Source organism: Lactuca virosa, chromosome 8 (assembly GCF_052849685.1).
Source record: "Lactuca virosa cultivar CGN04683 chromosome 8, Lactuca_virosa_CGN04683_v6, whole genome shotgun sequence".
Classification (NCBI taxonomy): domain Eukaryota; kingdom Viridiplantae; phylum Streptophyta; class Magnoliopsida; order Asterales; family Asteraceae; genus Lactuca; species Lactuca virosa.
In genome coordinates, this window is record NC_136433.1 from 9,360,804 (window position 1) to 9,382,116 (window position 21,313).

General features: G+C 35.4%; 4 protein-coding genes across 5 annotated transcripts; 2 read left to right on the top strand and 2 right to left on the bottom strand.

Moving 5' to 3' along the window:
* Positions 1-4,799: 4,799 nt before the first annotated feature.
* Positions 4,800-6,812, top strand: LOC145128751 (myosin heavy chain-like protein). Its single transcript, XM_079063554.1, has 4 exons — positions 4,800-5,212; positions 5,513-5,831; positions 6,490-6,548; positions 6,642-6,812. The coding sequence occupies exons 1-4, from the start codon at positions 4,966-4,968 to the stop codon at positions 6,671-6,673; spliced, it is 657 nt and encodes a 218-aa protein (XP_078919680.1). The 5' UTR covers positions 4,800-4,965; the 3' UTR covers positions 6,674-6,812.
* A 518-nt stretch (positions 6,813-7,330) lies between these two features.
* On the bottom strand, positions 7,331-9,997 carry LOC145129901 (putative inactive receptor kinase At4g23740). 2 transcript variants are annotated; one of them, XM_079064735.1, is made up of 3 exons: positions 9,668-9,997; positions 8,177-9,432; positions 7,331-8,107 (listed from the first exon to the last, which is right to left on the bottom strand). In XM_079064735.1, exons 2-3 carry the CDS (start codon positions 9,390-9,392, stop codon positions 7,530-7,532), a joined length of 1,794 nt encoding a protein of 597 aa, XP_078920861.1. In that variant the 5' UTR covers positions 9,393-9,432; positions 9,668-9,997; the 3' UTR covers positions 7,331-7,529. The 2 variants fall into 2 exon arrangements, with proteins under 2 accessions (XP_078920861.1, XP_078920862.1); XM_079064736.1 differs by having other exon boundaries at positions 8,177-9,546.
* A 692-nt stretch (positions 9,998-10,689) lies between these two features.
* On the top strand, positions 10,690-14,201 carry LOC145132124 (hAT transposon superfamily). Its single transcript, XM_079066784.1, has 4 exons — positions 10,690-10,873; positions 11,589-11,618; positions 11,718-13,346; positions 13,421-14,201. Coding segments are annotated over exons 2-4 (2,034 nt in total). The 5' UTR covers positions 10,690-10,873; positions 11,589-11,617; the 3' UTR covers positions 13,825-14,201.
* A 1,621-nt stretch (positions 14,202-15,822) lies between these two features.
* PKP-BETA1 (plastidic pyruvate kinase beta subunit 1) lies at positions 15,823-19,244 on the bottom strand. Its single transcript, XM_079066721.1, has 12 exons — positions 18,771-19,244; positions 18,158-18,442; positions 17,916-18,081; positions 17,651-17,785; positions 17,427-17,537; positions 17,252-17,340; positions 17,103-17,165; positions 16,857-17,032; positions 16,679-16,781; positions 16,433-16,581; positions 16,216-16,324; positions 15,823-16,125 (listed from the first exon to the last, which is right to left on the bottom strand). Exons 1-12 carry the CDS (start codon positions 18,996-18,998, stop codon positions 16,018-16,020), a joined length of 1,722 nt encoding a protein of 573 aa, XP_078922847.1. The 5' UTR covers positions 18,999-19,244; the 3' UTR covers positions 15,823-16,017.
* Positions 19,245-21,313: the final 2,069 nt, after the last annotated feature.

Genomic DNA, 21,313 nt, shown 5'->3' on the forward strand with positions numbered 1-21,313 from the left:
TCAGATCCAAACCCAAAATGATTTCCTAAGTCATAAATTTTCCAACTTTATGACTTTGCATGGCTATAAAGTGCTTAATGTCCAAAACCCTAAGTTCTTAACCCAATAAGACATCATAACTCTTGTATGGAAGGGATAGAAGGGCCAAGATCATATTTTTATGATTCATAATGGTTCCATAATGGATAAAGTTTCCAAGTTTATCCATTAGAATGGTCCCTACAAACAAGACCTAATCTTTAAGTCTCAAAGGAACCCAAAAGTGCATCTTTTTCAACTTAATCCATTAAGTACAAGTCTTCAACCTTCAAATCTGAAACCAAATGATGTTCAAATGGATAAAGTTTCCAAGTTTATCCATAACAAGGTCACAAACTTTCAAGATCTAAACTTTATGCACTTAAAGTGACCAAAAGCTCATAACACCCAAAACTAGCTAGATCTAACAATTTCATCATCAAGATTCAAACTTTATACCTCTAGAAGAAAGATCAAGGTGAACAAATTATGGATCTACAAGCTCCAATGCAACCAACACTTCTTCAATGAGTTCCTTCCTCTCCAAGGTGCACCAAGAACACTCCAAAGCACTTAAAAACACCTTCTTTTTGCTCACAATGCTCAATCTAGGGTTAGGGTTACAAGAGAGGGTGTTGGAGAGGTGGGGGATGAGAATGGAATGGGTTTGGGGAAGTTAAGGAGCTTAAATAAGGTTCAAACCATGAAAATAGGGTTTGGGCACTAATCGCGTACGCCCAACGTACTCAAATTACGCCCAACATACTAGGAATGCCCTAGTACACCCAACGTACGCGGCTCAACCCCAAAACCGCCCTAACTTCAAACGGTTATAACTTCTTTGTTCCAACTCTGTTTTTGATTATCTTTATATCCACGGAGAGGTATTGAAGAGCTCTACATATTATCTAAATATCTTGGACTAAAAACTTCTCGAGCAAAAATCCATATTTCATGCAAGAACTCGCCCTATGACTTTTCCCATTTTACCCTTTGACTCCAAAACACAATTCAAAGGTTTAGATCTCATAACCATCATTACCTCATTCCAAAAGGTTTAAACATTTCCTCCTTAAGGCCCAAAGCCTTTACACAATCGACTTTCGGCCCACAACCCTGAATCACATAATGATCTCGAACAAGGTGTTACAACTCTCCCCCACTTAAATTAGATTTCGTCCTCAAAACCATTCCTTACTATCTCCTTTACCGAACTAAACGATCCTGAACGAACTCCCTGACTCCCAAAAATGACTGGGGAAGTCACCTCGCTCTGATGACCGCCCACCCTTACAGATTTCGAACCCAAAATAGTAGATATCATAAGCCCTAATTAAGAATGAACCTCAATTGTTCCCCCTAAGCCAACGAGTATCCAATCGCTATACCTGAAATTGAAAACCCTGAATAATGTCGGACTCTCAGACATACTGAATCAATCAAAACTGTTCGCACAAAGACTCAACTTCACAACCCGATCCGAACAAACCTATCTGTCCTAAAAAAATTTATGGATACCTGAAAACATATACACCCTGACCACCTACCAGATCCCTGAGAAAAGTCGACTCTAACATACGATGGCCTTCCAATAATCGAACCCATCCTTAGCATAAGTCACATACTGACGACGGACGAATCCTTGCTCTCGTTGACCTTAACCAATAAAGGACAACCACCATTAATCAACTCAAAACCAGGAATCCAATACCATATCTGACTTCCCGACATACAAAACCATTCGAAAAACACAGCCAATATGGCTCCACTTTGCAATCTAATCCGAACAAAATTCTTACGACCCTAAATTATCCTGTTGACCCACATTCGCATTTTCGATCTATCCAAGATCTTTTGAGCTCCGAGCTGATCCACCAATTATCTGAAGCGCTAGATTCCCGACCTATCGTTGAACCCGACATCCTTTCAAATGACTATACCACGAGACTCTATTCAAGAATCTGTCAAATGACTCTATTCAAATGTCTGATAAGGGCGTTGGGACTCGAATCATGACCCGAACACCTGATTAGGGTATAGTCGGATGCGGGTTTGACTCATGATGATTATGTTGGTACGATAGATGAACGGTAAGACCATGGGTTGGGACTATGACCGTATAGAAGTGTTGTAAGACTGTGGGGTGGCCGTAGCATTCACTAGATTTATAGGTAGTGATAGAAGTGTTGTAAGACTGCGGGATGGCTGTAACATTCACTAGATTGGCAGGTAGTGATAGAAGTGTTATAAGACTGTGGGGTGACCATAACATTCACTAGATTGGAAGGTAGTAATAGAAGTGTTGTGAGATTGCGGGGTGGTCGTAGCATTCACTAGATTGGCAGATAGTGATAAAGGTGTTGTAAGACTGCGGGGGTGGTCATATAATTTACTACGTTGGCAGGTAGTGTTGTAATGTTGTAAGACTATGGGGTGGCCCGTAGCAATCACCTGGTCCATGAACAGTTGTGAGAGGGTGGTGAATCTACGATTTGGCTCGTAGTTTCCTCTAGATGTTATTAGACCATCGCAGGATGAGTAGTGAGACTGTGAGAAGGCCATAACATTCATGGAATTAAGGGAGGTTATGGGTCGTATGAGGTTGGTTGTGATATAAGACTACAGTTGTGCATGTAGCATTCATTTATAGCAAAATAGATCATGTTGCATTGGTGGAATGCTTGTTAATGATATCCCTAGTGGGATCAGAAAGGCCGTTGGAGCCAATATGGCAAGCAATTTAGGATATATATTTCCAGATAAACCCTCGTTCAGGAGTTGTGTGGTGCGATTGTGTGAGGCTATCAGCCTCAATAACCGATTTGAAATCTGGTATATCAAATAAATTGGTAGGTAAGTACGAGGCCAAGGAGGTCTTGGTTATATCAGAAATGTGATTATGGGACAACAAGATGATACCAATGATTGAGACTCGTGTTGGGAGTCACCTTGTTATCGAGTGAAAGGTTCCGGCAGCGATGAATGGTCGGGGATTCTGTTTCCCAGTAGAAGCAACAAAATAATACAGGGTCGGAAGGGTTTACGTTCGGTTTGGGTTGCAATGTGGAGTCGTATTGGCAGTGATTCAGGATGATTTTGTATGTCGGGAAGTCAGATAAGGTATTGGGTTCCTGTATTTGAGTTGAGTAGTGATGGTTGTCCTTAATTGGTTAAGGTTAGCGGGATCAAGGATTCGTTCGTCGTCAGTATGTGAAGTTATGCTAAGGATGGGTTCGATTTTTGGAAGGACATCGTATATTAGGGTCGATTTTTTTTATCAGGGATATAGAAGAATTGGTCGGATTGGTTACCCTCATGATTCATTTTCCCTTTACTCATTTACAGCAAATCCCACATCATCTCCTACTGATATTAATGACTTTATGAGATTCATTCTTGCTTTTCTTCAAAACATAACCCACGAAAGAACATTATTCATACATGTACAACTTTGTAATGCACTTGAATATTTATTAGGGGAATCTTGACTAAGCAGGCGCATTTCATGACTACATTTACATTTCCAATCAAATGATTTATCGTATCATGGATTCTAGACAAGTCTACAAACGAGTGGAATCACAAGTGCTGTGATTTTTGAGTTTACTTAGCTTTAAGATCGAATTCATGGGATAAGATACAACATCAATATGTACAATATCATGCTGCTTTTGTAGACACATCACCATAATATACCTTGAGTTAACGTTTATGCTGATAAATATACCTCTCATACACAGTCATATCCTTTTGCATAGAGGTGTTGACAGCTAACCACAGTAAGCATAACATAGACCATGTTTTAACGAAGTTACCCCTCTGAAACGCTCTTCATATACGTTATAGCCAAAGAAGGTTGCAGTCTTTGATAATTTTGCAACTTTAATTTCATTTAACTTTTCGGGGAAAATGACTCAGGAGGGTAACCAACTGTTGAGTTTGTTCTCGTTTGGTCCCTTTCCTTTTTTTGTACTCAATATACCATCGAACTTGTTGTTTGTGTTCACCATAACCCTTTGACTGGCTATCATAGGTCAAAAGCCGGTCAAAAGGGTTATGGTGAACACAAACAACAAGTTCGATGGTATATTGAATACAAAAAAAGGAAAGGGACCAAATGAGTACAAACGCAAAAGTTAATTACCCTCAAGAGTCATTTTCCCAAATATATATTGCAATTAGTCTTATTTTGTAGTATTTTAATTTAATTATAGTTTTTAGTGATGTAATAGTTTTTAATTAAACTAATGAAATACTCTCCTTTATTAAATTTATATAATTACATTTTATTAGATTATATTTTGTTTAAATAAAAAATACAAAACAAAAAAAAGTGTGGTAATATATGGTGACAAGAAAATGATGTGATGTACGTGACATTGCTAAAAATGTGGTAACGTGTGTTATAACACCCCTTAGTCTTAGTGTTTCGACCTCACATATCAAGATACATTACAAGGCCTGACCATGATCCAAAACCCGACACGAAAATAAACGGATTTTGACATAACTCGACACGAATATACACAGGTAAGGTTATAGTCAAACTTTTTCAACTCGTTTACTGTTTCGACACAATACGACACGTTTGTCAGGTCTAAGATAACTAGTTGTCAGATTCTAAATTATAAAATTTATTATAATTAACTAGCCATTAACAAAGTTAAACTAAAAAAAAAAAAAAAAAAAAATCCAACAAACTACGTTATACATTTGGACTTTACTGTTGTAAACAACTCAAACTCATCCATCGATACATCATGGGGGCAAAACTGTCATAAACCATAAAGTTCAATTCAGATTTCAGACTTTAGTAATTTTGAATCTAAAATAATAAATTCTCGTCGCCTGATCCATTGCCCGTATAGCAAGCCGCCGATTCACCGCCGGCGGAGACACCGTCTCTTCTTTTACAAGTTGTCAGGCAGCGTACTCGCATCCACTACCATGTCTGCTTCGATAAGGCGCAGAATCCAAATCGAGGTTAACTCCTCCGATACAGGAGACGATGATAAGGAGAAAACAGATCTCGGCAGCGATGAGCCCACACCGTCTGACGGAAACATCACAGAGGATCACGATCCTTTCGCCGGAGGTAAAGTCCGTAGGAAAGCATCTATTGCCAGAAGTTTCAGAGGTGATTATGTTGATGTTCGCTCCAAGCCCTATCTCATGAAAATTCTCGAAAAACAAGGCAAGTCAATTGAGTCATTTCCAAACATAAAAGTCAAATTGTAGATTTACTAGCTTATCTTTCAATTCTGATATTTTGGAATTTAGTTCATCAACTGATTGATGATGAAGTAGCTCGATTGAATCAGTTGAATACAACAGGATACAATTTGTTTAACTCTAACCCTGGAAGATATCTGGTGTGAACATTCAGATGTCTGTTATTTTAGATAGTAAAGAGCTTGAGGCATCTGGCAGGATTAGCAATATGCTGATTAAATATATATATTTTTTTCATGGAGTGATAGTTGAACATATGCAGGTGACAGGGGAGTCATCTTTGCTGATGAAGTTCTCAAGTTTACAGGTTCAGGAAAGATGAAACGCAGAATTCTTGTAATTACCAATTTTGCCATCTATGTTGTTGATCAAGAGACATATACACTTAAAAGACGGATTGCCCTTGCTGCAGTCGAGAAGCTTTGTTTGAGTGAATTAAGTGATAATTTTTTTTCCATTATCGTCCCTACCGAGTACGATCTTCTCTTGGCTAGTACTCGCAAGACTGAGATTGTAAGCCTGTTGGTGGAATCTATGAAGAACACATCAAATTACGAATTGGAAGTTCACCTATCTAACAGGTAATTGTAAATTTGTAATGTGCATTCATTTTGATGCTTTTGTCATTTTCATCATCCATCGTATATTTGAAGAAATAGCAACTTACTTTCATTTATTTTTGTCATTTCTTTCTAATACAAAATACATTTAATTTAGAGTGTAACTAGATTTTTGGTCTTCTTGTATAGCTGATTTTTGCAAAATTGGAATTTATTTGAGCTCTTTGCATTCCAAGAAAATGATTATACATTTGGGACCAAAATTGCAAAAATCAGCTATATTCAGGGACCAAAAATAGTCATTTTACTTAGAACAGGAACCAAAAACGTTACAAGAACCTCAAATGAGGACCAAAATTGCAAGAGAAAACTTTTTGGACCAAAATTGAAAAACTTAGCTATACTTTAATTTATTTCTTAGACCATCTCCGACACATAACTGATAACACCATTCTTAGTATTCATTTCCTAACTAATTAGCTTTATTTTTTACATGAAAAAGTATATGTTTAGACATTTAGTATAATCCTTTTTTGCAAGAGAAAACTTTTTGTAACTTATAATAATGATGTAGAATGTTATAATAAAGAAATTAATAAAAGTGCGTTGCTAATTCTTACATTGAATCCTTTTGTGTATTGCTTATTTAGTTCTTGTGTCTGTTGTCATACTTTTGCAGTTTTGAGTACCATGCTACTTCTGAGATAGTTAAAGAAATTCAGTTTGAGGAGGTTGAAGGTGAACCTATTTCTTTTTAAATATTTTCATCAACTTAAAAATTTATATTTTCTTGAACCACAACTTATATTTATTAAGTTACTTATATTTCAGGTGGTATCCGAACAAGAATTGTGAAAAAGTAAAGAGCTGTTTATGTTCATAGTTATTCGGAAGCAGTTGTTTTGTAATTCTTTTATTTTTGTGTGTAATATGATTGTTTTCCTTTCCAACTTTTACAATTAACCCTAATTGAACATGATTTCGTGTTTTCTGTGTTTTGTATTATATTTTAGCACTTATGCAAACAACGTTTCACTTTATTCCAAGTTTATGCAACAAAGTGGTTTGTTTTTTATACAAAATATGCAATGATGTTTAAATTATAGGACCAAAAGATACAGTACTTTACTGGTAAGTGGTTATATGATAGAAACGTAAAATTAGTTCTTTTTGTTTCAATGTTGCATATTTCTGTCTGGCAAAAAATTTCGTTTAAAAGACAACTTTGTTGCATAAAGTAGGATACCCTAAAAGTAACACATTTTTACATAAATAAGCATTCTACCTATAACCTATTTCAGTATGGGAGGAAACTATGATTGAAATACATTTGATATTACATGGTTTGTTTTTTTTCCGTTAAGTCTTATATGGATAAGGAAAATGACTATTATATGTTCATTTACCTTTACATTTCAAAAAACAAATTTAAGCTGGGAGGGAAAAAAAATAGATAAAAGGTTAGTGTACCACATTAAGCCATGTTATTTGGCTTAACCCATTAAGTCATTATGTCCAGATTAAGTCAAAAAAGAACAATCATGTATAATTGTGTAGATTGAATGCTCAACCAAACACGTAACAACATATTATGATTCCTATAACATATTACATTCCTTATAAAAACATTCCAAGAACCAAACAAAACGCCTCTTAACATGTTATGCACCAAATTCCTTATTGATATAAATTTCGATTGTAAACAATAAAAGGCTGTTGTTATATTACGGTAGATACAGCAGTGATTCGAATGTTCTCCACTAATTTCACCACCTCCGCCATTTTCGGCCTCTGCTCGGGCGACTTCCCAACACATTGCATGGCTATCTGCAACATCTCAACCATCTCCTCTTCTATATTGGGGTACTTCAAAAGCTCCACATCAAAAACCTCAGCTGTCCATTCCTCCTGAACCACTGAGTGCACCCATCTCACCAAGTGCACCACCTCATTCCCACACGTTGCATTAGCCGGTGACTTTCCAGTGAGAAGCTCAAGTAGTAAAACCCCAAAAGAGTAGACGTCTGATGCTTGGTAGATTTTCTTGGCGGTCATTGTTTCCGGTGCTTGGTAGCCACCGCCCCTCACCGCCGCCGGAGTCGTCACTCCCGCCAGGCCCATTTCAGAGATACAACCGTGGCGGTGGCGGTTGAGGAAGGTGTTGGAGGATTTTATGTTTCCATGAACAAGCTTTCCTCCGGATTGTGTGTGGATGTGAGTTATTCCTTTTGCTACTCCCACTGCTATTTTTAATCGGCTTTCCCAATCTAAGGGATTCGTATTATGTCCTATTTTTGCTGCAAAATGAAAATCAGATCATCAACAACAAAATAAATAAGAAACATTCCCTTAAGTTTACAACTTACCATGTAACATCGAAGAAACGCTCCCTTCATTGAAGTAGTCATACACCATTAACTTTTCATCTTTGGAGTAGTAATAAGCTCTTAAAGGAACCACATTCTCATGTCGTATGCTTCCAACAATCTCCATTTGTTGCTCAAATTCCCGTTTTGTTACATACACGTCTTTTAATCTCTTCACCACAACCGCATTTGAATCCTCCAATGCTGCTTTATAAGTTGTACCGAAAGTACCCTTCCCCAGAACCTCTGCAGAAGCCCTAAAAAGATCCTCCAAGTTGAACGCCAGGTTACTTCCCTCAAAGAAAACCAGGTTCCCGTTTCCGTTTCCATTTCCAAGGCTTCTCGATCGCAAATTCTCCATGCCCTTTTGATTCTTATCTGTTCTCTGCAGATCCTGATTTTTAGCTTCTGTCTTCAAATGCCAAACAACCAATAGCAAAGCAAGTAGTCCTAGCACTAACACGGAACAACCGATCACGATCCCAAGGACTGCAGATTCACTCAGTTTTGAGGGTTTCTTTTGAGGAGAAAGAGCAGGAAGCGATAATGAACCAGAGTTAGGTGCTAGGTTGTTTCCGAGAAAAGCCGAGCTAGGAAATCTTCCGAGAGATCGAGGCACGGTTCCAGTGAAAAAATTGTTGGACAAATCTATAATCTGTAAACTCGAGATACAGAAATCGGGGATTTCACCGGAAAGTGAGTTGTTAGCGAGACTCAAAACTGTGAGGTGAGTCAGACTTGAAACGGAAGGAGAAATGCTTCCAGTAAAACCATTGTGGGAGAGATTAAGAACAGAGAGATTGTTCCAGACGGATAAATTCAAAGGTAATGGACCAGAGAAGTTATTGCATTGAAGATGTAGAGATGTTAAGTTTTTCAGATTGGAGAAATCAGATGGAAAAGGACCTGATAATCCATTGGATCTTAAGCTCAAGATCTGAAGATTTGATAGTCGGCTGAGAGTGTTTGGAGGTATAGGGCCATGAAAACTAAGCGCAGGCAAACGAAGAGCTATTATCGATGAACGTTGATGATCGCATGTCACCCCAGTCCAGTTACTACAAGCCAAAGAATTCATTCTCCAGTTAATCGCAGAAGAATGCGGAATTTTTTGGATGAAATCGAGTAAGATCTTCTTATCTTCTGTAGGTTCAGTAGTAACTAGAGAGAAAATAGCCCCAAACAAGAATACTGCAATGAAACTGAACTTGTTCATCGTCTCCGTTTTCTCTCAAAACCTACAAAACCTTCCACATCTGCATGAAATCCAACAAAAGGAACGAGTAAATAAACAAAACTTAAACAGAATCAGTGTAGGATAGAATCATATAACGATTATCTTCATTCTGTTGAGCATAGACCGAGTTAAACTGAAAAAAAAAACGTAAATATATGAATGTACGTCTTCCTGATTTCGTATACAGCACACATATTCATGATTGTGCGAATGCCAAATTTGCAAAAAAGGAAAAGTTAAAGCTAGAAACTCACCAATGGACGAACAGATCTCAACTCCTTGGGCTCTGTAACAACTCCATCAAAACCTCCAAACAAACGGGGCTTATGTGTGGATTTTACTCGAGAAGCGGCTAATGTCGAAAGGGAACGAACAATGAAACGGCAGAAAGAAACTCTGCTCAAATCTGAGTGACTGAGAGAGATTGCGTGTGGCAGAAGGATTAATAATTTTTGTACGGAAAAAGTGAGTAAATTCTACTATTGCCTATTGGTGTTGCAGGGAGAGATATGGCGGGATAACTGGAGGATGCACATGGTGATGGAGTATAGACGAAGGACTTTAATCAAAGTGTCTTTGTAAAACTAAAAGAAAAATAACAAAATATTATTATAACATTATTAACATATGCATTGATGGGCATGTTTTTTTGTACAAAAAGAATTATAATAAGTTTTACAAAAACCATTCTTTTCTCCTTTTTCTGCATGAACATGTAAATGTGTTTTATATATATCATAGTATCAATATGAAATTATAATTTCTAATCAAACTAGCTGTATAAAATAATATTTAAAAATGTTTGTTGTTTAAAACTATAAAAACGAAATCACTTGTTTGAATGTCTCATGTAGGAAAACCACAAAACTTACCATATTTAACAATAAAAAAATTAACTTTTCTCTTATATATATATAAAAAAGTTTATAAAAATTAAATTACGCTTTAATTACAATTCTTATACCGCATTCAATATATTTACTACTTATGATAAAAGAAATGAAACAACTTTTAGTTATTTTGATAGATTCTATGTTTTATATCTGGGGATGAAGTTAAGTATCAACAAATCAGAGTGGCGCAGCGGAAGCGTGGTGGGCCCATAACCCACAGGTCCCAGGATCGAAACCTGGCTCTGATAAATAAGAGTAGCTTCCGCCTTAATTTTTGTTTTTCCTTTCTACATTCTTGATGATGTCGTTTTGTAAAGCAACGGACAGGATCTAATCAGAACGTAAAATAGAGACCCCGCGATATATCGGGGTTACATACTAAAATTTTATTTAAAAAACATACAGAAAACGAGAAGAACAGGAAAACCCTAATTCTTCAATTTCCTTTAAAATATCGCGAGAAAATCCGACAACCGACACCATTTTTTCCGAATCTGCAACCTCCGCTAATCTCTCATTCATCAATTATAAGTGAAGATCTCCTTCACTTCGTTTCGCTCACTCTCTGTAAGCCATCTCTTATTTCTCGCTACTTTCTCCCCCATTTTCTCTTTATTAAGTACTTAGTAAAATCTACAACCCTAATTTCTATTGTAAGAAGATAAAAGTTTGTGTGCTTATCGATTCCTAATCTCTAGTTTTTTCGTGCTAATCGATGCGTGTAGTGAAAAAATTGAAATAAATATTTGAACTTCTTCCCTGACCCGAGTTTCTATTAGCTTATGTTTTTTATTCCAAGAAGCTTTCTGAACTCAAAATTTAGAAAAAAAAAATGGTAACTTTACCTTCTAGTTATCGATTTTATGAAGATTGATTGATCCAGTTGTATCAGTTTTTCTGCTACATTTGCTAGCAGATTAATTAGACACCTAGAACCAATTATCTAGTAGATCTGCAAGACAATGAGGAATTTGTTCAATTTTTTTTACATTTTGCTTTTTCAATTCGTTCATTTGACTGAAGAAATGCATAAATTTGCTGGAAAAGTTTTTTATGTTACAATCTTTTGAGTGAAATCCATTATATTTTAGTTCGAAACTGTAATTTTCCATTCTCAGTATATCTTTTGAATGCACTTGACACGTGTGCTAAGTTAGCTATTCCCTCAACCAAGATTAGTGATGAAATTCATAGACATTTTAAGTACATCTTTTGAATGTAATTCCCTACTAAGTACTAACTATTACAAAAACTTTCTTGTTTATCCTATTAATGTAACCAGGGTGAAATGCAAGGTGTATTGTCTACATAAGTAAGTCCCTATCTTTTCTTGATTTGGAGTTTTTTGTCATCTCTCTGAATCATACAGTCATATGCAATTTCATTTATAAGATTCATTTTTTTGGGGCAGTGGTACGAGAGAAAGATGTTTGTTGGGAATATGCTGAGAAACTAGACGGAAACAAGGTGAAATGCAAATTCTGTCTTAGAATTTTAAACGGTGGCATAAGTAGACTAAAGCATCATCTTTCTAGACTTCCAAGTAAAGGTGTAAATCCATGTAGCAAAGTTAGAGATGATGTGAGCGATAGAGTTAGGAACATAATAGCATCAAAAGAAGACATTAAAGAAGTTCCTTCAACAAAAAAACAAAAAAGAGAAGAACCCAAATCTTCTCCTATAACCATCTCTCAAAATAGAAGTCTTGTTACCCTAGAAACATTATCTCCAATCACCAAAATCTTTCCCAACATTACCCAAAATGCCCCTAGTAATAACCAAGAAGATGCAGAAAGAAACATAGCTCTTTTCTTTTTCGAAAACAAACTAGACTTCAGTGTAGCCCGTTCTTCATCTTACCAATTAATGATTGATTCAATCACGAAATGTTGTAATGGGTTTAAAGGTCCTTCACCCGAAACCCTAAAAAACAATTGGTTAGAGATTATAAAAACCGAAGTGTCCTCACAATCTAAAGAAATTGAAAAAGAATGGACAACAACAGGTTGCACAATAATTGTGGAAACATGGACAGATCACAAATCAAGAACTTTAATCAACTTCCTAATTTCATCACCATCAAGCACATTCTTCCATAAATCTGTAGACGCGAGTTCTTACTTCAAGAACACAAAGTTCTTAACCGATTTGTTCGATTCTGTAATCCAAGAATTCGGTCCCGAAAACATTGTTCAGATAATCTTGGACAACACTTTGAATTGCACAAGCGTAGTGAATCATATTCTCCAAACTTATGGGACAATTTTCGTGTCCCCATGTGCTTCACAATGTTTAAATGCAATCTTGAAAGAGTTTTCAAAGATAGATTGGGTGAATCGTTGTATCTTACAAGCACAAGTTATTTCAAAATTCATATACAATGATTCATCGGTTCTTGATATGATGAAAAAGTACACTGTAAATGAAGAAATCATCAAAACGGGAATCACAAAATACGTGTCTCACTTCCTTTCATTGCAATCCATCTTAAAACAACGTTCAAGATTGAAACACATGTTTAATTCCCCTGAGTTCACCAACAACCCTGTGTATGGAAATAAACCACAAAGCATCACATGCATTGAGATTCTTGAAGACAATGAGTTTTGGCGGGGGGTGGAGGAGTGTGTGGCGGTTTCCGACCCGTTTTTAAAGGTGACGAGGGAGGTTTCCGGTGGGAAACCGGGGGTGGGGTCCATTTATGAGCTGATGACAAAAGCTAAGGAGTCGATTAGGACTTATTACATTATGGATGATATAAAGTGTAAAACTTTTTTTGATATTGTGGATCAAAAATGGCAGAGCCACCTTCATTCACCTTTACATTCAGCTGCTGCTTTTTTGAATCCGGGTATTCAATATAATCCAGAAATCAAGTTTCTTGGATCGATAAAAGAAGATTTTTTTAGGGTTTTGGAGAAATTGCTTCCGACTCCTGAATTAAGACGAGATATTACAAATCAAATTCTGTTGTTTACAAGGGCCACAGGGATGTTTGGATGCAATCTTGCCAAGGAGGCCATTGATGCTGTTTCACCTGGTAAGTTTTCGTGCCTTTTTTTTTTAAAACTGTCTGAAAGTGTGAGTAAATGACCATTTTACCCTTGCGTACAGGAATTTGGTGGGAACAATACGGCGACTCGGCTCCGACACTACAACGAGTTGCAATGAGAATACTGAGTCAAGTGTGCAGCAGTTGTACATTCGAGAGACATTGGAGTATGTTTCAACAAATACATTCGGAGAAAAGAAATAAGATTGATAAAGAAACTTTGAATGATATTGCATACATACATTACAATCTAAAGCTATCAAGGGCAAAAAGGTCAAGTTTAGAGAATGATCCGATACAGGTGGAGGATATTGATATGACTTCAGCATGGGTTGCAGAGAGTGAGAACCCGACCCCGACTCAGTGGCTTGATCGATTTGGTTCGGCTCTTGATGGTAATGATTTGAATACTAGACAGTTTAGTAATTCTATATTTGGTCCAAATGATCATATGTTTAATTTGTAGCAAAAATTACATAAAAACCACTATATATATATTTTAGTAATTTTTGTGGTTTAACAACTATATTTCAATTTCGTCAATGATAGGCTAGCTAACCAAGTTTGACAAAATTTTCTATGTCAACCACTTTGACCTGTTATGACCTCCTATAGCAAGTTAAAATCGTCGCAACAGAAATCTTTGTCGATGTTTAGTGGCTGTGATTCGACACAAAATATTCCACTAAACACTAAATTTTGACCCATTTAACCTCTGCTATGCTATAGCAGGTCAAAGTGGTCAACATAGAAAAAAATGTCAAACTTGGATGACTTTTATTGACGAAACTGAAATTAGTGGTTAAGTTACAAAATGGTCAAAATACAGTGGGTTGGGTTTTATGTATTTTGCACTAATTTGTAATATATATATATATATATATATATATATATATATATATATATATATATATATATATATATATATATATATATAACGTTAATTATATTTGGTAGCAAGATGATATCGGTAGCCAAAGAATTTGATTGGTGATCGGTTTAGGTTTGGATGAGTAAAAGTGTACATTTGGTATATTTGTACTCCCCCTCCTCCATACATTATTGAATGTGATGCAAAGATATAAATCAGTTTTTGCAATGTTTGGCAAATATAAAATTTACCTTGTTAATTCTAACTTTAATCAAATAACTTTTGTTAGGGATAATCGATAAAATGACCAAAATAGGTGTTTACCACCAAATAGTCATTTTTTAAAGAAAAATAAAATATTACCTGATAATCATCCAATTTGCAAAATACATTCTGTAAACTTACTTTATAAATGATCGTTGTTAATATATATATATATATATATATATATATATATATATATATATTGTGAAAAACAGATTTTTGTTGCAAGGGAATAACTTTCAGTACTTTTCCATTAGGATATCCTAGGATTGATTTAGTCAAATATTGTATTAGGATTTTGTGGTAATCGATTGGATAATGGGTTGTTAGTGTCGTAGGTTGTGGAGCTTATAGTGCTTTTTGTTAATCTTTTACTCTTTTATATATACAAGTGAATTCACACTTCTTAATCTCATTATGGTATCAGACTTTTTATTTTATTTTTTCACTTCGTCTCAGTAGCTTCTTACCAATGCCACAATCGCCAATTCCAAATGCTTACAATCAACATCCAACTGGATTGTGACAATAATTCTGTATGATGTGCAAGTAACCACCATTGTTTTGTTTTGAATGATTTATATTGCCACCAAATCCTCCTGCTGAGTTTCTCCTGCAACTCCAGCTGCCACCGATGGTTTGGTTTGGTGACTCCTGATCCTAAATCCTAATACATTCTACACAACAAAAAATCAGATTATACATTTCTACAGTCGTTGGGTCATATTTGTGCTACCCATTTCTTTGACCCTATATATCTCATAAAAGGAATTGTTGTTCTCTTCCATGGGTATAGTTTTTCTCACAACAAACCCACAGCCAAAATGTATGTATCTCGGTTCGTTGTTAGTTTTCAATCAAGAAGTTTTTCTATGATCAAGATCAACCCCCAAGGATCCTCCTCTACCTGTTGTTGTCATTATTGTGTCTATCAACACCAGTCTACATGACAATGTTATGTCTTTCACCAAACTCACCCGACCCTCAATCTACAAATTCACACGCCTCCCCTAGCTTGTTCAACAGTTCATGTTTTCACTTAAAGATCTCCGTGGCTTAAACTACACTCTTTCTTGGCATCCAAATTAAGAAGTCCAAATCAAATCAGGTATCAACATGCAAGACTTCAGCTAGATGGTGGGCCTTTCTCTGATAAGCTATATCATCAAGTTCATATTTCATGGCATCCAAATTAAGACGTCATGCAAGATTCATTGTACCACAATAAACAAGCTTCTGTGGACTGTGGTAGGTAGAAGCTATAACTAACTTATTATCACATTACTAATTTTTTCATAAAAGACTTCAAAATTTCAAAACATCATACAATACAAAAAAAAGTTCATATGTCAATACTCAATCAACAAAATTGTAAGTTGGTTTTTTCAGATCAGATTATTCTTTGACATAATAGTAATACATGACATATAATAATAAATAAACTACTAGACTAAATTAAGCACCACTCACTCCCTCCTATAAAAAGAAAAGAAGAAGAACACGACACAACACAAGAGCTTCTGTTTAGACCTTCCTGACCTGAATATTATGGGTGGATTGGAACCGCCAGATGGGCTGCCTCCCACTCTGAACAAGTGCCACCTGTTCGCCTTCCTTTATCATCCCTTGATTCTGCACATACAAAATAATTATATATTATTTCTTAAAGGAAAAAAAATAATAATACCAATATATTACTATTATATTAAAACATAGATTTACCTTCAATGTACCAAGAGCATTTGCAAATGTCTCCTCAGCATCATTAGAGAACTCCATGTAGATCGGGCATACTCCTTGATACAAAGCCAACTTCTGTTGTACCCTTTTCCTGATTTACACAAATCACAAATAATAAATGTTAGCATCATATATAATGAAATTACAGTTTTTGAAAGCATATTATATGATTGTGATTTGTGATTTGTGAGTGACTTACTCATTTGTGAAGGCAAAAATAGTGCCAGTGGGGCGATAATGGCTCAATAAAACAGCCATGAAACCAGTTCTAGTGAACACCACAATTGATGTTCCAAGAGTGTTGGACATTGATGTTGCATGGAATGCAAACATTTCACTCATATGGTTCTGCAACATATATTATATCACAATAAGTAATTTTAAAAGTATTATTGAGTTGTAATTAATTTTTTTTTTTTATTTTTTTTTTTATTTTAAAGTCAACCTTAAAGGCTTGACCAAGATTAGAGGGTGTGACACCACCGGCTATGCTGGCTTCAGTTCTCAACGACACCGTGTGCATTACTTTAACGGCTTTTAAGGGAAACCTGCATGCACCAAGACATTAATTAGTAAATGACCGTTTTACCCTTTTGAAGGAAAAAAAAAAAAAAAAGTCTTACTTCCCATGAGCTGTTTCTCCGGATAGCATAACTGCATCAGCACCCTCTCTAACAGCAATAGCAATGTCTGAGACCTCAGCTCTTGTTGGTGTGGGATGAACTATCATGCTTTCAAGCATATTTGTTGCAACTATCACAGCTTTTCCCATGCTACGACATGTCCTGATTATCTCTTCCTAAATTAAACCACAAAATTAATCACTCTACTAATGAATCAAAGACCTTTAACAAAAAACCAAAACTTACCTGCAACAATGGAACCTCTTCAATAGGCAACTCTGCTCCAAGATCTCCTCTTGCAACCATTGCCTGACCAAAGTAAAGCAACATCATCAGTTTAGGGTTTTTAGGGATTAGGGATTAGGGTTTAGGGTTTGGCAACAAAACAAATTTACCCCATCTGATGCTGTGATGATTGATTGTAAGTTTGGTATAGAGTCTGCACTTTCTATTTTTGGAATTACTTGGATATCTGCATTACAGCCTAACAAAAGAGAAACAACGTCGCAATGAAGTTCAAAGTAATAGAATCTGATCCGTGTGTGTGTGTTGGCGTGTTGTTGTTCTTACTTTTGAGGTAATTCTTCAACTCAATGATGACTTCTGCATCTTTAACAAAGGAGACTGCATAGAAATCAACTTGATTGTCCACTCCAAATTTGATATCATCCCAGTCCTTTTCTGTTGCAATATAGTATCATCATCATGTTCATTTTATTCCAACAGGTTGATAATCTTCAAAAGAAATATGAATTATTGAAGTCATTAGAAAGATTATGGTTATCGAGTCTAACCAGTAATGGATGGAAGAGTTGCACTTTTTCCTCGAACATTTAAGTGGCGTCTGGATTTGAGTTCACCACCATCCACAACTTCACATTTGACTGAATCTTCAGTTTTGGACTTAACCAACAAGGACATCATACCACCTATGTGTAAGCATATGCTGTCATTTATGTTTTCAAGTTGCGTGGAAATTGACCTAATCTATGTCAAGTAATATCTTGAATGTAAAAGTAAAACAATCAGGTGTGAAGCAAAAGGTCATCTTTAGCATACCATCAACCAAAAGCATGTCACCAGCTTCAACATCATTCACAAAATCATCATAGTTAACACTAACACAGTCTGCTGTCCCAACACCCCTTTTTATGGTGAAAGTGAATTCTTCACCATTTACTAAGTTAACAGGCTGTGGCAAGTCCCCACTCCTGACTTCAGGCCCCTGTGAACAGATGAAAATATTATGATTCCTTCTGAAAGATTGGCAAAAAAAAATCCTGATAAAAGATGAAGCCTACCTTTGTGTCGAGCATAATGGCAATAACATTATCCTTGGATTGAGCATTGTATTCTTTAACCAAGTCGATAACTTTCTGATGAGATGCATGGTCTCCATGGGACATGTTCAGTCTTGCTACATTCATCCCAGCCTCAGCCAGCTTCCATATCATTTCCTTGGTGTCTGTGGATGGACCTATTGTGCAAACAATTTTTGTCTTGCGTTTCACCAATGGTCTGGACCATATACCTACCGATGAATCACCTTGCTGTAAAACTTCCGGTGATTGATGATTCCTATCTATCTGATGACAAGAAGAAATTTTCGGATCGGGTTAAAAGCAGCCTAGTATGAAGATGAAAGAGATTATGAACATGTAATTGCAATGATAGAATGGGCGGTTTTAACAGTGTAAAGTTGGCGTTTGATGCAGTTTTAAGCTCGACAAATACTGGCTGATAGATGAATGCTGAACGTAAATTGGTCACAAAATCCATTTTTGCATTTAAAACCTAATACGACTGAAATAAAAGATCCAGCGGTATGTTTGAGCGTAAGCTGAAATCAAGCATGACAACCAATCCAGATCAACCAAAACCAACCAACGAGAAAAAATTAAAGCTATATACGACCTTGGTTACGTCTTCAGGCGTAACCGGAACAACTTCAACCTCCTGTCTCCTTGCGGTGACGCTAAGAACACGGTGGTGGTTCTGACTAATCCGATCATTGTTACCAATCAGAAGTTTGGAAGCGAAACCACTAGGCTTGATCTTTTCAATCTGATTGCTAAGAGAACCGGAAGAGCTAGGGCACGCAAATGAAGTATGAGTCAACTTGGAAGCAACCACTTGAGCCATTGATTGTTGGAAAACTCAAATCAAATTTGATTATTTTGATAGGGAACAGGAAGAACCAAACAAATGGAATCAACAGGTAAATATAATTTTGCAGACCAAAATGAGGATTATTATAAAATGAGGGCGAGGGCGATGGTTTCCGTGTGAAGTTGTGTTTGGGGAAATCGCCGCTTATATTTTGGAGAGAAAGATGGAATGGCCGTTTCTCGTTTGTATCGAAGAGGCGTAGCAAAACAAGTGCAGTGCTGAGTGGACTTTCCTGAATAGGTGTTGCTGTTGCATCAAAATTGAAATCAAAACTTTTTTCAAAAATATTATTGTCAAAACTCAAAATTAGGTGCAACTATTTGGACCCATATCACAGAAATTGATGGATTTTTGACCGAATTTAGGTTTAGGTTTGGATTTTTCGGTTTTGTATCCGTATACAGGTTTAAGTGCATATGCTATATTTCGTTGAAACCCTACCGAAAGTTAGTTTATCTATTATTGTCAAAACTCAAAATTAGGTGCGACTATTTACACCTTTGGTTTATCAACAAAATATAACCAATACGACTTTTTATAAACGAGCTACATCTAATGTTTTAAAAATTGGTTTTGTAGTTGAACCGATTTGGTGACCGGTTCCTAATTCGATCGTCCGTCAACTCGGTTTTCATAATTTTTATGTATTTTTTATTTTTATACATGCATATAGATATATATAACAAAGAATTTGACATCTAAAAACATAAATCCTTATGATAATGAAATCTATTATAAAGTTTTAAACATAATAATTGAGAAAATCAGCGTCGGACTAATGTCTAGTATGCGTTGAAGTCGTGTCCGATAGAGGTGTGCATTGACATTCGACTTATGTACACTCCATATAATTTGGTTGATTGAGTTTTTAATTTGCTTTAGAAATAGATTGTTTTTAATGTGTTAAGTGAAATTTAACTATCTAAATCTAATAAACTGCTTAAACGGTTTTTTATCAGTTTTATCATGTCGGTTCAACTTGGTTTTTGAAGAAATCGTACGATTCGATCCGATCTAGAAATTAGCATAAAATCAAACATTGTTAAACCGCTCTCGTCTCCTGTTCTCTCAGTCTGAACGGTTCAACTAACCGACTCAACTAGATTTGTATAACATTGGCTACATCACACCTAGTTCCGGATGCAAACCACAAACAAAGTTTGTTAGGGATGTTTTGCCAATTTCATTTGGAGTAAGTTACTCGCATCCACCATGTTAGAATAATTTAGTTGAAAGATTAATTGATTTCTAGAAAAACATAGTTTTCTTTAAATATTTATTATCCATTTGTGTAATATTTATGATGTTTGTGTTGTCATTCAAAATAACTCATTAATAGTATACTATATGTTCAAATGTTCAAATCAAAGTCCATTTTTTGGTTTGTTGGACTTAATGTAATAGGTCCCTATTTTTGATATATATATATATATATATATATATATATATATATATATATATATATATATATATATATATATATATACTCTAATAAATGAAGGTTTTTTGTCATTTGTCACACTCTCATTCAATTTGTCAAATGTCATTTTATGGTTATTTTGAATTAATTTTTTTTTCCACATGTCATTTTATGAGTTTTTCTATTTTATTAAATTTCACATAATATTTTAATGTAATAATTGCAATAAATGTAGTAATAAATAGATATCAATTTTATTAATCAACTTACCTTTTAATTTCAAAATTCCCAAAATTAAAGCTCATTAGTTTCTTTTGTTTATTTATTTAAATTATTTGTTTAAATTTAAAAGATAAAAAACATTTCCATTATAATAATTCATTATTTTTCTTATGAAATTCAAAGTTCTCAAATATTTTGACATTTATATTGAACTTATTTTAACCCATGTAATACATGGGTCTCACAACTAGTATATATATATATATATATATATATATATATATATATATATATATATATACACACACAGAGAGAGAGAGAGAGAGAGAGAGCTAGGTTCAAATGTTTCTAGCAACTATTGTGTGCATGAATGCACCAATAAGAATTTAGGAAAAAATAAATCATTTGAGGGTAGTATAGTAATCTTTGCATAGTTAATTATGGTAGATAATTAATATTCCTGATATCACGCAAGAAACATAGATGAATTTAGAACATTATGTATCAGGCAATCATGGCCAACACAACTTCCCCTTATGTCTTCCAAGTCCTCAATCTTTCCCTCTTACAAGTTATCTCATCTCTTGGTTGGCTTCTTCTTCTGCTCCACTTCTTCACAACCTAACCCTAAATCATGAAAGTCATC

Coding starts and splice junctions, on each gene's coding strand:
- LOC145128751 (XM_079063554.1), top strand. CDS start 4,966: ATGTCTGCTTCGATAAGGCGCAGAATCCAAATCGAGGTTAACTCCTCC. Junction 5,213..5,512: donor GAAAATTCTCGAAAAACAAG/GCAAGTCAATTG, acceptor GAACATATGCAG/GTGACAGGGGAGTCATCTTT. Junction 6,549..6,641: donor TCAGTTTGAGGAGGTTGAAG/GTGAACCTATTT, acceptor CTTATATTTCAG/GTGGTATCCGAACAAGAATT.
- LOC145129901 (XM_079064735.1), bottom strand. CDS start 9,392: ATGAACAAGTTCAGTTTCATTGCAGTATTCTTGTTTGGGGCTATTTTC. Junction 8,108..8,176: donor CGTTTCTTCGATGTTACATG/GTAAGTTGTAAA, acceptor TTCATTTTGCAG/CAAAAATAGGACATAATACG.
- LOC145132124 (XM_079066784.1), top strand. Junction 13,347..13,420: donor CATTGATGCTGTTTCACCTG/GTAAGTTTTCGT, acceptor CCTTGCGTACAG/GAATTTGGTGGGAACAATAC.
- PKP-BETA1 (XM_079066721.1), bottom strand. CDS start 18,998: ATGGCTCAAGTGGTTGCTTCCAAGTTGACTCATACTTCATTTGCGTGC. Junction 18,443..18,770: donor CGCCTGAAGACGTAACCAAG/GTCGTATATAGC, acceptor TCTTGTCATCAG/ATAGATAGGAATCATCAATC. Junction 17,341..17,426: donor GTTGAAGAATTACCTCAAAA/GTAAGAACAACA, acceptor CTCTTTTGTTAG/GCTGTAATGCAGATATCCAA.